The sequence below is a fragment of the Haliotis rubra genome, unplaced genomic scaffold (assembly GCF_003918875.1).
Source record: "Haliotis rubra isolate DU_JTF1 unplaced genomic scaffold, ASM391887v1 Scf497, whole genome shotgun sequence".
Classification (NCBI taxonomy): domain Eukaryota; kingdom Metazoa; phylum Mollusca; class Gastropoda; order Lepetellida; family Haliotidae; genus Haliotis; species Haliotis rubra.
The window spans coordinates 279,627-296,708 of record NW_025767187.1 but is presented as its reverse complement, the minus strand read 5'-3'; the positions used below and the strand labels follow the sequence as shown (position 1 = coordinate 296,708).

The window sequence follows — 17,082 nt, the reverse complement described above, 5'->3', positions numbered from 1 at the left end:
CATACACAGTACGACGGCTGCATCCCATTGCTCTTGCGACGTCAAAAACTGATCTTCCCGCTTGCAACATGCCAACGGCACGTTCACGTTGCACATTTGACAATCGTGGCATTTCAAGTACCGTTAGAACTGTGGTTTAAAAGTGTTTTTCAATTCTCGAGGCCAATGCAAACACGTGCATATGAAGAAAACTTCGATGCAAAGATCACGTGATCGACTGCACGTGCAAAACCTGATTTGGCACTAACGTCATTTGCACGACGAATGGATGGGTTTGAGTGGGTTTTGCTAACGTTTTTCTAGAGTCGAAAGATAGGGATCCCATTTCGGATACATAGATGTATCATCAGAGAAAAATTATTCATTATTTTTCAAATTACATTTTGTGAAGTTTCTTTTTTGACTCAGTATAATATATTTTATGAAAAACGTCATACACCATTCATCCTTTATTTCTTTTATCCTAATTGATATACAAAATAATTGATTTAGGGATTTTCTCAGTACATTTTTCATGCATGTACTTTACTATTTTTACCAATTCAATCGTAACTTTGATTGTCAATTGCACAATCGCTATGGCAACGTATGTGCAAATGCATCTTCCCGTATAAACAATGCTGCAGGTAGTTGTTACCAACCACTGTTGATTGTGACGTAAGTTTTTATGTTTCTAAATGTGTTGATGATATGCAATTTCTTGTTATTTTTACTTGTAAAATGGTATTTTGGATGATGATTAGGGGACCTAATTAATTATTTTGAGGTATGTTAAAACTACCTATTTTAATGAAGTAATATAACAATACACGCCCCAAAAAACCCCAAACATTATATTTCTATTGCCCTGGGTACTTTTGACAATTGTTGGCGCGAAACATTATTCGCTCTGGATCAGTGCCCCTTTAATAAAGACAGGGTAGTCATCAAGGGAGATAACTTTGAATCACAAACGTAATACGTGATAATTATGTGAAAAATATATCGTTATATGTATTCAAATCAGTTAATTCCAATATCAAAAAATCATTCTGCATTGGGAAACCACGAAAGCAAATGAATTCACGCTGATTCATGGACCACAACGACAAATAGACATTAGCCCGGTCCACATCCTCGGGCACTCAGAAACTAATACATCCGTTGTTCAAGTTAGCTCCCTTTTCACAAACATGGCGTAGCGAGAACCCCATCACGAATTTTGTTTGCTGTTGTTGACTCGGTCAACTTAATGAAATTCGTATTGAAAATTCAAGGTGAGTAAGACACAATCAGTACTGCAATACGCAAGGAAAAAACTTAGGCGGATAAATATGAAATTCCCTGCACCGTTACATCCGTGATCGGGACATTATACAATAGACCAAGTGCAATTGAAAACTTGACCGCCAGTAGTTGATCGAGACCTATATATAGAAAGACACGGAAACCATCGAAACAAAATCCCGAAAAATACGTAGTTCATTTGAAAGAGTAGGCTGTTTCTGTTGTAGATGGAGCCTTATCGTATGTCCCCTAAAAATATACTGGGTTTAGGGACTAATAATGACCTACATACGGGCGATATTTGGCTAATACCAGTGGTCTGAACCACTCCGCCATACGAAAAACCACCTGTTCTCAGTCGCAGTTCATTTTTATTTAGTTCAGGGTTGAGACTAGAATCTATTTTGTATTGTTACCGGTCATAAATAGTCGTTATTTGCAAACATAGTGGATTGACGAATGATGTTTTTTGCTGTGTAAAATTACCCAAATATTGATGGTGTTATCATTGTACCAGTAAGGCTGAAGGCGTCGTTGTCGGCACGGGTACTACAGATATGTACCTTGGCCATAATGAGAATACAGAAACGTACCCTAGGACGATTCCATTCACATTGTGTCGTATTCTTGACCGGAACTGTCATACTGTTGTATTAGATACATTTGATTGTGTTATGTAAGTAATGAGAATACACAGTAACGGATATTTCGCGATGCACATGAATACCACTCGGAATCCATTGAACGGGAACAACTACATACGGTTTCGCTTTTGGATTGTGGAATATGGACTCGTCCGCCTTTTAGGGTACCGGGAACGTTTTTGTATTTTGACTTTGTTTAGGGTACATATCTGTATACAGAAAGGTACCTGGGGTACGTATCTGTAGTACCTGTGCCGACAACGACCCCTTCAGCACCAGTTTCTGGTGTCCCCGGCCGTGATATTGCTGGAATATTGCTAAAAGCGGCGTAAAACCATATTCACTCACTCGACCTTCAGCACCAGTAAGACAAGTCATACACATTTGATGAATATTCTCGTAAAAATGTCATTAATGACTGCAAATCAATATATTAATGTAATCCATTTGGGGCATACTAGTGGCGGTCCGATTAATTGAAATAATCGGATATTGGTCGCGGTGACTAAACAACCAAGCAATTGATCACATATACCAGTAATTGAACACAAACAATTTTGGAACACTTGTTTGCATTATCAATATTTTTCACAAGATTTATTTTGTCTGTGTCATTAAATTTACATTCCATAACCACTAAAAGCTGGTTTCAAGTAATGACTGAATTTCTTTTGAACACTCCAGGAAAATTATGTTCCTAACATACAAGTCCTCCTTTAGAGATGTGTAATTTGTGCAGTTTGCGAAAAAAACCCAAAGAACTACCTGTTCTTTTCTATATTTTTTGTGCATTAACAAACATAACATGAAAATTTGATAAATGACACTAACCAGTTATTTTCGATGATTGATCGGTTGTAATGAACCAATCATCAATCATAACCAATTGCCAACATTCCTGGCTGCCGTACCTGTGAAGATCCGGGGTAGATTAGGTCTTCAGCAACTCATGCGTGCCACAAAAGGTGACTATGCTTGTCGTAAGAGGCGACTAACGGGATCGGGTGGTCAGGCTCGCTGACTTGGTTGACACATGTCATTAGTTCCCAATTGTGCTGGATCACTGGATTGTCTGGTCCAGACTCGATTATTTACAGACTGCTGCCATATAGCTGGAATTTGCTGAGTGCGGCGTAAAACTAAAGTCACTCACTCACTCCTGGCTGCCGAACAGTTATCGCAGTGTAACAGTTATCGCCAATTCATCAGTATCACGTGTGCGCAGTTCTGGTCAGTTACACCTGTAAAGGTCCGGGTTAGAATGAACCTTAGTAACCCATGCTTGTCGTAAGAGGCGACTTACGGGATCAAGTGGTAAGGCTCGCTGGCTTGGTTTGACACATATCATCGGTTCCCAATTGCACAGATCGATGCTCATGCTGTTGATCACTGGATTGTCTGGTCCAGACTTGATTATTTACAGACCGCCACCATATAGCTGGAATATTGCTGAGAGCGGCGTAAAACTAAACTCACTCACTCACTCTGGTCAGTTACAATTCCGGTATTTTTTCCTGTGGAATTTGACAACAGTCAAGGACAGCAAAAGAAAATTCTTCACGGTAAGTAACATAAGAGAAAAAATTAAAGATAAAGTTATGAACCCTATAAATTTTTTTAACTTAGTTGGGGGATGTCACACGATCTATATAATAGCAAGTTCAAGTTCACAACAGTCATTAATTGTTTCATTTCCTATCAATCTACTGTAAAAACACTCAATTAGTCGCACACAATCAACTATTCGAGATTACTTTATAATATAAATATGTATTATTTCATGAATGACATGAGAAATTCTGAAATGGCGATAATTGTTACAGTTAGTTGTGAGAAAACACTTCTTTGTACTGCCATGATTCCCCTTCTGCCGCGTTATATAAAAACATGATCGGTGGCAGTGAACGGACTGGACACATCAGTGAATAGCTAATTAAGTATGGTAATTAATTCTGTTTCATTAATATAACGAACGTCGGAGTAATTTGGTAAATACCACTAAGATATTGCGATAACTGTTTGTCAGCCAGTAGGGCTTACACAAACCAATGAGTTTAGTTTCCTTTTACACAGTGGACAGTATGGAATATATTTTAACTTGTTTAATGGTTGAACGCTGCAAGACATAGGGCTTTCCTCTTCAACCTTCCCACTAGTGTTGGGAATTTGTTGAAACCTCACAATCGATGATTGGTTCATTACCATCGAGCAATCATTGAAAAAAATTGGTTAGCTTTTTTCAGATTTTCCTATTCAGGTTAAGTTGTTATTCCAGATACATATAAAGAAAAAAACTTGTCGTTCTCTGTTGTTGTTGTATTTTTCATTTATTTAGAAACTGCGCAAATTGCATTGACGAATTTCACAACCTGTGTAACATGATGCAACTTGCTACTTTAAAGTGATGACTATTATATCATGAAGTTCAGAACATGAAGTTTCCAGTGTCTTCAAGAAATATTCAGCCATGACTTTTCAGCGAGTGAATTGAGTTTTCTAAGAATTAAACACGTTTCCAGGCCCTGACAACTTCTAAGATATGTTCCCTCTTCAAGTATTTCAAACACTAAAACAGTAGTTCCAAAATCGTTTTTGTACAATTATGAGAAAATGTAATCGATTGCTTGGTCGTATGGTCACTGCATCCAATCTTCGATTATTTCTATTAATTGCAACACCACTACTTAACACACAATAAAATTCAAAATACTTAACTCTCTAGGACTGCACGGTATTACCGGTATACAGGTATATGGCAATGTGATTTTAAAACGATACATATTGTAATATTTTTTCTAAGAACCGGTTTATTCGTTAAAGAATATTTATATTTTTGTGATTTTCTTTCTTTCCTACAATTTCCGAGACAATCTTGGAAATGAATGGTATTGAAAATATCACAGTTGTTTTCTGCATAGACAATTAAGTTTAACGCATACATTACAAACACAGGTTTAGTTAACAAATTGATACAAGATATTTAAAATATTTATGTCCAAAATGCAGGTCAATGTTGAGGTACAAATGGTGAAATAACAGCATGTTTTAGTTTTGTGAATTATGGAAGTTAAATACATGTGTATGTGTATTAATTCTCAAACAACTAAGGTCATGACGGCAAAGTTTACTCGGGGAGTAGATGATGGATACAACGGTTAATTTGTGTTTGTTTACTATTGTCATTTCAGTTAACGATAGCAGACATTCTCAAATTATATGTTATGTTTTAATGTTATTTTTTTAAAAATATTCCGCAGCAGTCATTCTCAGCAATATTCCACCTATATAGCAGCAGTCTGTAAATAATCAAGTCTTGACCAGACAATCCAGTGATCAACAACATGAGCATCAATCTGCTATTGGGATATGATGACATGTATTGACCTAATGCCTAGCTTGTCCGTTGTCACCACGCCATTGATCCGATCTCTGTTAGTCTCATCTTATGACAAGCAAGGGTTGCTGAAGACCAATTCTGACCCCGATCTTCATGGGTAAATGTCACTTGTAACAAACTACAGATATAACTGTGTAATTTCTTTTGTCCCCTGGAGTTTGTATGTTGTTTAGGTATGTTGTTTAGGGAAGGTAATATAAAATACATATACCACCAATCTGATATTGCTGACTTGCACATGCACCACAGTTTTCAGTGTTTTGTGGATAGAAAAGCAGGGCTGGATTTAAGAGAGGTTAACCTACTTGCACCAGGTGCAACCTAAGATAAAAACCTAGTTGCACCAGCCACATTCCAGTTGCAATGTAGTGTGTTAAAACGTCAGAGGTGTCGGTGCACAAAACATATTTCCGTGATGTAGTACCTATGAAACCATAGCAACACAGAGACACAGCTGATCTCTGTTTACAAGAGCTGTCATAGCCGGAACGTGTATATGAATAGCAATATTTCATTGCCATAGCTATTTAAAGTTTAGAAGAAAAATGAGATGACACATTTATACTTATAATGTTAGATTTATTGTTGATTTATTTTTTCAAAATTGACTTGCACCTTGTGCAAGTTAAGAGTCATAACTAAGTTGCTCTTTGTAATATTGCGTTGCACCAGTGCAAGTAACAAAGCACTAAATCGAGCCCTGAAAAGGAAAGGAAGTATCCACACAAAGGAAACTTTTTAAAGTGATCTGAAGTAAGATAGTCCTCCTGCAGCATGCTCCAATATTGCATACAGCTAGACTGGGCTGTTCACTGGAAACTTCCTTTTCCAGTGAAATAAATTGAGGATATTATCAACTTCCTTCCTGAATATTGTCAATGGGCTATTGCACAACTTGTGCACCTCACATAATGAATTCATAACTTGTGGTGATCATGAAAACATTTGAAAGAGGTGTTGATTGAATAATCTGTTTTTTGGGCAAGGTATAGTGTCAAAAGGTTTTATTCTGTTTGTTCAATGCGTGTATTTCTCATTTCTCACAAGGAAGATCTTTCTAAAGTTCAGCAAATTGTTCATAGTCTTTGATCATATCATAGTCGGATCCAGAAATTTTCCGGGGGGGGGGGAAGACACCTTGGCTCCATTGCAAAACATTAACTTCAATGTGGTCATTTTCAAAGGGGGTCGAACACTCTGGACACCCCACCCCACCCCCACCCCACCCGATCCACCACTGCACATACATCTTTTCATGGGCTGCTGTAATTTTGCTTGAATATTGCTAAAAGGGCATAAAACAGTTAAAATCTCATTGTTTTCACAGAGTATCTTTTTCAATTTTGACTCTTGGCTGTCATTATTGTCTCTGCAGCTATAGTCAATAACCCTTAAGAATAATTGTGAATAACTAGCAATAGACTCATGTTAGTTTATCTTATCCTATCTTAACTTATAAATGATCTAATCTAAGAAACAGGTCTTAATGTTCGTGAAATTAATTTCCCAAGTATTATCGTTTTAGCAATGAAGCTAAGAAAGACTTCTAAATGTTTTAGAACAAGGATCTGTTATAGGTGTGCATTTTGTAATACACTATTATTACCGTGGAGACGCACAAATATCAGGGTCTGAATTGGTCTTCAGCAACCCATGCTTGTAGTAATGGGATCGGGTTGTTAGCTCGCAGACTTGGTTTTTAATCGTATCCCAGTGGCTTAGATTGATGCTCGTGATATCAATCACTGGATTGTCTGATCCAGACTCGATTATTTTTTCAGACTGATCAGTGATGTCATATAGCTGGTCTAGTAGAGTGCAGCGTTAAACATCAAACAAAACATACAAAAAATACAGGAGTGGGACAGGTGCAGAAACAAAATGTACATGTGGATAAGTTGGGTAGTCTAACGGTTAAAGTGGCTGCTAGTCACACTGAAAGACTGGGTTCAATTCCTCTCATTGGTACCATGTTTGAAGTCCATTTCTGCAGTCCCTTGCCATGATGCTGCTTGAATTTTTCTATAAGTGGAGTAAAACTCCACTCACTCACTCACCAGTGTTTAGTGTGTGAAAAAGCATAACCCGGTACCAGCTTTATTGGAAACAGTGTCTGATGTTACAAAACCATGCTGTGGGGTGAGCGAGTGAGTTAAGTTTTACGCCGCTTTTAGCAATATTCCAGCATTATCATGCTGGGGGACATCAGAAATGGGCTTCACACATTGTACCCATGTGGGGAATCCAACCCGGGTCTTCAGTGTGACGAGCAAACGCTTTAACCACTGGACTACTCCACCGCCCCTCCGTGTTGTGGAACTGTCTGTATAATTACTTATGCAAAATGTACAAAAAGAAGGCTTTAAAGCATGCCGTAAACATCCAGCTCCAAGTAAGTTTTGTTTAGTTGTTCCTAATCTACAGTGTTACCATGCAATGTTATGAATTGATAATTACTCATTTTAGAACGTTACCATGAACTGAAAAGGCGACAAAAAAATGTAATAACCAGTAATGTTTTGACTTCATTATTACTCATTTAAATATTTTACAAAAGAAATCCCTGCTGCCCATGAAGATCCTGTTAAGAACAACATGTACAAGTGAAGTGACGTTTGGTTAATGAAACATGTTACTTGGTCTGCAGTGGCGGTGAGGTAGCCTAGTGGTTAAAGCGTATACGCTCATCACGCCGAAGGCCTGGGTTCGATTCCCACATGGGTACAATGTGTGAAGTCCATTTCTGGTGTTCCCGCTATGATATTGCTGGAATATTGCTAAAAGCGGCGTAAACCCAACTCTCTCACTCACTCACTACTTGGCCTGTGGTAGGTCTGCCAGATAAATGGTTACTTTTCACATTGTGCTACCTGATAATATCATGGGACCACTGACAGATGTTCCTACCAGGACAATCCTAGATTGACATTAAGGCATGTGACTTGTTCGGACACATGAGAACGAACAATAGCAATTGTGCACAGGTGCAAGTTCAGATTTAAAGACTGTTTCTGTGTTTTGTTCACTAGGAGTGAGCTTGTGAACCGCATTGTCTTGTCTTCTTTGATGCAATAGTAAGGGATGATACTGAAAAGTCTTTTTGTAATAGAATAAAATTAAATTTGAAAATGGGTGTTGAAGGATCTTTAGAAACAAAAAAGACCCAAATGGCTACCGGTAGACTAACGAAAGATAGGAGAACATAAACACACATAGAGCGCACATCAACCCAACTCTGGTACTCCATATTATGATCCGATACCTGTGCTTCAAACAGTTCAAACATTGAGGTGTTCAGTAAGATAAATATGTTGTTCACTGGTCCATCAGGGCTCTTGGGTTGATGAACCCTCTATGTTTCAGGGGTGGAAATGACTGTAAAATTGCTAGTGTACTTGGTTACAGTGGCACATGTAAAATCACTTGCCCTGATAAATTTTCCACTATACCGGCTGATTTTCTTGTTCATTTTTTAAATAAACAACATAATTAACATTGGAAAGTCAACTGGACACCGGTACAGCGTGATATACAAATTTGCTTGCCCGACAGAAAAAAACACTGGACTGAGGCGTCGGGCAATGGGTTATTTCCATCCCTGTGTTTTTGACAAGTGAACAACTTATATTATCCTACTTCACACATATTTAAGTGTCATTTTCTAATTGGCTGAGCACTCTTCTATTATTTTCAATGTACCCCTCTTACAAGCGAGTAACATTTTCTATGTTACCCGCTGGAAATGCTGAACTGTGAGAATTCGTTTGGTACTTCCTGTTATTATTTTTTTTATCTCGAATAATTGAGTCACGTATTATGTACGGAAATTACCCATGTTTTGTGAATGCAAATCAATGGTAGAGAGATAACTCAAAATATTTTTTTCTTGTCGTCTGCTAGATTCTATGTCATCTGAAAATCTAGCGATGTCGACAAAAAGATTTGCTTCTCATTCTGACGAAGAAATTTTGAGAAGAAATTTTGAGAAAACGACGGTAGTCCCAGTTAATACGAAGAAGGGGAATAACAACGCAGCTGCATTATTGAGAGAATACCTGCGGGAAAAAGAAGAAGATGCAAGATTTGAATCATTTGATTCACACAGGTTGGCTGAAGTGTTGTGTCATTTCTATGTTGATGTGAGGATGCAAACAGGTGAACTTTATAAGGTAACAACACTTGAATCGATAAGGTATGGACTTAATCGGTATTTGAAATCCCCACCACATCTGAAGAAATTCGACATCATCAAAGATACTGAATTCATTGACGCAAATGAGAGCTTCAAGACCATGACACTGGAAGCTAAAGCCGAGGGAAAGGGTGACGTTGAACATAAGAAAGAAATACTTTCTTTGGATCTACAGAAGCTTTACAGCAGTGTTCACATGGATTGCAAGACACCAAGTGGACTAGCCAACAAAGTGCAGTTTGACATTCGTTTCTACTTTTTTCGGAGGGGGGCAAAAAATATGGAGTCAATGACAAAAGACACTTTTGAAGTGGCTGTCGATCCCTCTAATGGAATACGTTTCATTAGGCAGGGACTTTGGGAGCTAACTAAAAACCATAGTGAGGATAGGGAGTCATATGGTGCTTGCATGCCTGAAATTCCAAACAGTGAATTGTGCCCTGTTTCCTCCTATTTGAAATACATCGAGAAACTGAATCCAGATTTAAATCGACTGTGGCAATATCCCAAGGACAGTTTCACTGCTGAGGACAACGTCTGGTATACCAAGAAACCACTTGGAAAGAACACCCTGGCAAGTAAGTATTCGTATACTATATTATAAACATGTAAATTCATTACATGTAAGATTTTTTGAAAATATTTGCAAGATGATGTGTTTTAAATTTAATGTTCATTAATGATGCATACAAATGTGAAAGAAATCAGTATTTTAATGTGTGAAGCAACCATAAAATAGAGATTTTAAGTCAGTTTGCATTCAATGTAGGATATAAATGTGAAAGAAATCAGTATTTTTATGTGTGAAGTGACCATAAAATCTCTATTTTAGGTTAATTTGCATTCCGGTTTTCAGAGTTCATGTCAACCTTGAGTGCCAGCTGCAATCTATCCACGGTGTACACAAATCACTGTGTACGAGTCACAGGAGCTACCATACTCACGCGCTGCAACTATTCGTCCTCTCAGTTCATGAGCTTGACTGGCCATAAGAGTGTCCAGTCGCTTGCCATATACCAGCAAACATCCAATGAAGAAAAATTTGATATTGGAAGCACCCTCACCTCTGCAGTTACTGATGAGAAGCCTATTCTTGCCTGGCAACCGACTCCTGTGAATCCTTCCTTGCCACCGACTCCTGTGATTCTTGCCTGGCCACCGACTCCTGTGAATCCTGCTTGGCCATCGACTTCTGTGAATCCTGCATTGCCACCGACTCCTGTGAATCCTGCATTGCCACCGACTCTTGTGAATCCTGCCTGGCCACCAACTCCTGTGAATCCTGCCTGGCCATCGACTCCTGTGAATCCTGCCTTGCCACCGACTCCTGTGAATCCTGCCTTGCCACCGACTCCTGTGAATCCTGCCTGGCCACCGACTCCTGTGAATCCTGCCTGGCCATCGACTCCTGTGAATCCTGCCTTGCCACCGACTCTTGTGAATCCTGCCTTGCCACCGACTCCTGTGAATCCTGCCTGGCCACCAACTCCTGTGAATCCGGCGTCGCTGCCTTCATCACTGACGACGTCTGTGCTGCCCAGTACTGTAAGCACCGGTCTAGAAAGTGCTGATATCCCTGAACTCACTGACAGTCATTCAGAACTCACTCAGACAAGAATATGCACTCTTTTCTAATTGCAGAATTGGAACAATCAATCTTGTTAATCATATATAAGATGCTAGAATATCTGATGTAATTCAGTGTCCCAACTTGACTAAGTTGACTCTATAGTATTGTTATTGTTCAACAGTTTGACAGAATCTACAAATCCCTGTTTTGTTTCAACATATATATCTTTGGTGGAATTTATGACAATTCTTCAAATAATACAAGTCATGGTTTTACAAAGCATGACCCTGTCATAATGTTGTTGTTGTTGTACCACAGTTCGACAGAATCTATGAATCGCTGTTTCGTGTGTATACCTATCTTAACATTGTTAGAAGTTGTTCACTGGTCATGAGGGGGACATGGGTTGATGTATCCTCTATGTTTGTTTATATTCCCTTAGCCCAAGGGGAACATAAACAAACATAGAGGGTCCATCAACCAATGGGCCCCGAGGTTAACAACATATTTATCTTACCGAACACCTCAGTGTTAATTTTGAACTTTTGAAGCGCGGGTATCGGATCATAATAAGGAGTACCAGAGTTAGGCAATTAGCTTATACTCAATATTCAAATGACATAGAATCTAGCAGACAACAAGAAAAAGAAATTTAGAGTTATCTCCCTTCTATCGATTTGCATTCACAAAACATCAGCAATTTCATGACTCAATTATTCAAAATTAAGAATTACTAAGTGTATGTATATCTTGATACTTTAAACTTTCTGTTGAACTGAGGTGCAGTGGAAGTTTATATTTTATACTGATGTGATAAGCCTTTGTAGACATTCTTTCTAATCGTGAAGGTCCGGGTTAGAATATTGATCTTCCGTAACCCATGCTTGTTGTAAGAGGTGACTAACGGGATCGGATGGTCAGGCTCGCTGAGTTGGTTGACACATGTCATCGATTCCCAATTCCCTGGATTGTCTGGCCCATACTCGATTATTTACAGACCGCCGCCATATAGCTGTAATATTGCTGAGTGCGGCGTAAAACAAAACTCACTCACTCACACTCACCTCATTCTTTTGAATCATTTTAGTTTGAATTATGAATGTTTCAGTTCCAGGAATTCTCTTTAAAAGACTTCATTAAATTTATTTCCAGGATTTGTCCTGTAAAACCTCTGACAACATGGCTGACGAATTAGGAAAAATTGTTCGTCCACAGAGTCCGACAAGGACCTGCAGCATCAACCCGGTTGACAAGAGTCACATTGGACTCATTTTGAGTGAATCAAGAGTCACAGAAAAGTCGTGTGAGAGACTCCTGAGTGTCAGAGCTAATGAAATTGTGTGTGCACTGTCCTCCAAAACTATATACCTGTCCAACTCAGGACAAGTCATATCGAACATTGATCTGCCATACTACTGGTGTAACTTCTGTACCTTCAAGACGGAGGAGAAACACCAGCTGTTGACTCACCTGATGGATCATCGCTTCTCCTGCCAGTATTGTGTGTTCCAGACCTTCTCTCGTGTTGATGTTGTTCGACATACTGTGCAGGAGCACTCAGAGTTCGACGGCAGTGATCTCAAGGTCTGTGTTCTACTGCCCGACCTCTTGAAACATGGTCTCAACCAAAGCAATGACATGTCAAAAAAATCTCCAAAAGATAACGCAAAATCAAACTCAGAATCTGAACTTGAAACTAAATCACCAGATTCAAAAAGGAAGAGGATAGGGTCCGCGGATGAAGATGAGGCAAAGAAGAATAAAGTTGAAGGTCCTGCAAAGAGAGGTCGCACTAAAAGTAGACGTGGGAGATCGCGTAGATACGTTTCCTCTCCCCAAAGTAAACATGAATCTGAACATAATGTTAAAACCGGAAGTGAAGAAGAGAACAAAGTGACAGAGAGAATGACACGGTCTTCACCAAAGTTGGTTAAAAAAGAACGAATGCCAGGCGTGTGCTTTGAGTGCAGTGTTTGTAAATTTAGGACTTTTAAAAAGGCAATCTTGGGAAAACACACAGAACTTGAACATGATATAGCACGGCCGAAGTTTGCCTTAAAGATTGTTACCCTGTCACAAGCTCAAGAAATTGATGCAAGTGATGAGAAGAATAAAGGTATTTTGAAGGACACAGTTCCATCGTCCCCTAATGTGAAAAGAAAAACTGAAAAGAGAAAAGGAAGAAGTGCACCTTTGCCAGAGCCTGAACCTAGTAAGAAAGATACAGAGGAAGAAGAAGAAGAAGAGGAAGTTAATGACGCTGTTGTTGAAATGGATTATGCTGAGGAAGATGATGAAGATGAGAATGAGAATGCTGAAGTAGATGAAGAAACCAACAAGGACCATGAACCTGACATGAAGTCCATAACAGAGGAAAACAATCCTGTCCTGAGCGATCCTACAAAGACTGTAGCGGTTGTTAACCCAAGCACCTATACATGCTTGTTGTGTTCAACAATTCATGACTCCACTTTCTCAGCTGTAAAGAACCATTACTTAGATGGTCATCCTGGAGGAACATTGGTGATGGGGGAAGTTACAGCAGGCAGTAGTGTTGTGCAGTGGATCTACTTCTGTGTCGGCACCAATTGTATATTTAACACCACTAATCCAGTGTCCTGGATGGAACATTCTCGGATGTGCCAAAGAGAAGCTTATGAGACCCCAAATCTTAGTAACAGTCAACATGCAAGTGTGAAAAACACGGTGAATGCCGTGAAGGAGAACATGATGCTGACCAATCAAACTCAGCCTTGTCCAGAAGATGCAGGAAAGTCTTTGAATGCTTCTGCTCCTCAAGGTTATGGTTCCTCTGTGCATATCAAAACTGAACCAAAATCACCTACCACCATCTATGTTTATGAATCTGCTCCAGCCTGTGACAAGGAGGGTGAAATGTTTCAAGACCAACAGCAACCTGTACAACCAGTTCAAGGATCCTTAGTTACAGATTCTGTGTCCTCCTCATCTTCATCGTCAGCTCAAGCTGTGTCCACGTCTGTGCCAGTTGCTGTTGTACCAATTAAAGATCCTCAGTCCCAAAATGCAGCAGACACAGTGAAGAGGAGGATGAACAGTCAACTTGCATCTTCTGCAGTTAGTTCAACTAGCACAGATAAGTCCAACAGCAACACCAGGACCTCAGCAACCAACAGCAGCAGCCCCTCTGCAATCCAAAGCAGTAATACTTCAGTTAACAGCAACAACAGCACCTCTTTGCCTAGCAACAACAGAAACAACAGTAGCCCTAAAGCACTGTATGAAAAGGAGCAAACAACACGCACAAGGTCCCCCAATCCTTCCAATCTGCCATCAGGCAAGACATCAGGTTCTTCCTCGAAAGAAAAGTCTCAAAAAACATCTGAAGGCTCTGAGACTCAATTTGATGTTGAAAAGAAAGGAAATTACAAGTGTGCGCATTGTCGGTTTTTGGCCACAAAGGCCCTTGAGGTCCGAGTTCATATGTTGGAGAGACACAAAATGAACCCACTGTATGGTCTAGACATGCTTGCCGAGGAGTGCAAGGTGGCACGGTTTATGCTTTTCTGTCCAAAGGGCCAATGCACATTTTGTACAAAAGATAAAGACTTCTTTCTGAAGCATTTGGATAAGTGTTCAAGTGTTGACGATGCCCGGAACTTCACTGATGAATACAAGAGGAGACTGGAGATCACAAGAAACTTTGCTTTATCGACGCTTAAGAAGGTTGATATATTTGTCATTCTATTTTAATCTGAAATTTAAGGTAATGTTAAAATTAAGGTTTTTTAAGTGAATAATCCTTCCCATAATTATTCTTTGTAGAGGGTACCCCTGTGAGAGATTGAGGCTTAGTTTAGCTTTAACCGCTTGTAGTAAAAAGCAACTGACCCATGAAGATGCGGGTTAGAATTGGTCTTCAGCAACCCATGCTTGTCGTAAGAGGCAACTAAGGGGATCGGGTGGTCAGACTAGCTGGCTTGGTTGACACTTGTCATTGCATCGAAATGATGTTGATCGATGCTCATGCTGTTGATCTCTGGATTGTCTGGTCCAGACTCGATTATTTACAGATCACCGCCATATAGCATGAATATTGCCGAGTGCAGCATTAAACTACAACCAAACCAAACCAAACCAAAAGTGGACTTGATCGGTCAAGTGGCCAGACTTGGTGTATTGGTCATAGGATCTCATCATACACTGATGTTGTAGAACACAGCTTGTAATACAGTGTATGAAATAAGCCAAAAACCCAGCCAGACATCAGGGCTGGTAACTTCAAAATGTTACCAGCACAAAATGTATGTAACCAGACGAGACAATCCAAAGAAAATTATCCAATTTTTAGTTATTCTTTAGGCACTGTTTTAGTGATAATATATGTCAACAAAGTGCTTTGAGCTTGAGATACAATTAGTGTTGGGAATCGGAAACCAAATCAACTATCGATTATCAGTGGACTTGTGAAGGATTATCGATTATAATCAAAATATATACATTTTTAATCGCCAATTTTAAGGTGTTTTCCCCATTTTTTTTAATTAATGTTTTTTGGGTAACTTATACTGTCATGCAATGAAATGCACACATGCAAGGAAGACACTGGAATTGTAATTAAACAATAAAGTCGTTATTAGTTTACAATGCGCATAGCTTTACGGTGTTGAGCGCATGTTTGTTCATGAATATCCATCAAATTAAATGGTTAGTATACTTAATTCAAGGGTGTTATACAAAAACAACAAAATTCTGATTAATCAAAAATATTTTTTTTACAATCGATAATCATTTTTAATCCTTCTTTCCGAAAAAATTATCATCGGAACACCACTAGATACAATAGTTCAATGTTCAAACAGTAATTGTCAAGTCTAAATGTAACACTCAATTTGGAAAATAGATTTTAAGATATGGTGAATTTACTCAGATGTATTCGACATGTTATCTAACATTCTTAATGGACCATTGGGCTGGTTAGCTGTAAATTTAGGCCGTCCATCAGAAATCTAGCCCGTCTTGGGCAGTCAGACAGGCTTAATTTCATACACTGTTGTAATATCTGCAAGTGGATGGCCTTGTTCGGATTAAATTATTTACTGGTAGTCATGATACAACTAGAATATTGCTCGAACAAATTCGGAACCCTGCACAGACCAATAGCATTTGGAAGGTTTTCTTGAATCATTACTTTGTGTAGACTACTTCATTTTCTGTAGTAAATGTTGGTTTAAATATGTTAAGAACATATAGTCCATCTAAGCATGCTATAAGTAGAGTGGATGAGAATGCTTTGCTGCTTTGACAGAGGAGATCCAGAAGTGTAGGCATGTTGGGAGAATATAAGAGAAATTAATAAGGAAAAAAACATTGAACAAAGCTGACAATCTAAATTTTCAAATCAATCGTTTGAGTGTTTTGGTGTTGAATAGGTTTGGTATTGTTTTAAAAAAGTGCCTTTTTCATTTCAGCTCCAAATGCTAACACAGTGATGGGCAAAAGCAGCTGTGTTCCAAGTCTCTTCTGTTCTGGAATTGATGCCAGTCAATATGGAACTGTGACCTGTACAATACCATTTGTAAATTCAAAGACTCAACTTGGCCACAATATCTTGATCCTTTTATGGATCTGAAAGATTTATATCAATGTCAGGGCTCCAGATAAAGGCCGTATCGGCGTATGTACAGATAAAAAATATGCACGATACGATAGGAAATAATTTAGGAAACGCAGCAGATAATCGCACCACAGCAATGGTGTACGGTCTTAGAATCATTTACAGACGTATTTATCTGAAAAAGTATTATTTTATTGTTTATTTACCTGTTTACACAAGAGTAGCAATGTTGTGTCGCATATATGAAACGAAACACAAGATTCCATTCACTACTATAAATGTACTTTTGAGTTTTTCCAATAATAAGGAGTACATACTCCTGATGTTGAAAAATTATCTGGAGCCCTGTATCACTTTAACGCTAATCAATTTTGATAATTAGTGAACTGTAACATGTCAACAATACCTCATCATGCT

The 17,082-nt window shown here is 38.8% G+C and overlaps 1 protein-coding gene across 1 annotated transcript; it reads left to right on the top strand.

The window, feature by feature from the left end:
- The first annotated feature begins 1,157 nt into the window (after positions 1–1,157).
- Positions 1,158–16,794, top strand: LOC124291570. Its single transcript, XM_046728590.1, has 5 exons — positions 1,158–1,256; positions 9,208–10,077; positions 10,356–11,044; positions 12,222–14,774; positions 16,520–16,794. The coding sequence occupies exons 1-5, from the start codon at positions 1,232–1,234 to the stop codon at positions 16,538–16,540; spliced, it is 4,158 nt and encodes a 1,385-aa protein (XP_046584546.1). The 5' UTR covers positions 1,158–1,231; the 3' UTR covers positions 16,541–16,794.
- Positions 16,795–17,082: the final 288 nt, after the last annotated feature.

Excerpts from the sequence above, each read along its gene's own strand:
- LOC124291570 (XM_046728590.1), top strand. The coding sequence starts at position 1,232 with ATGAAATTCGTATTGAAAATTCAAG. Across the intron at positions 1,257-9,207 it reads ATTCGTATTGAAAATTCAAG|ATTCTATGTCATCTGAAAAT; the intron begins GTGAGTAAGACA and ends GTCGTCTGCTAG. Across the intron at positions 11,045-12,221 it reads CGTCTGTGCTGCCCAGTACT|GATTTGTCCTGTAAAACCTC; the intron begins GTAAGCACCGGT and ends ATTTATTTCCAG.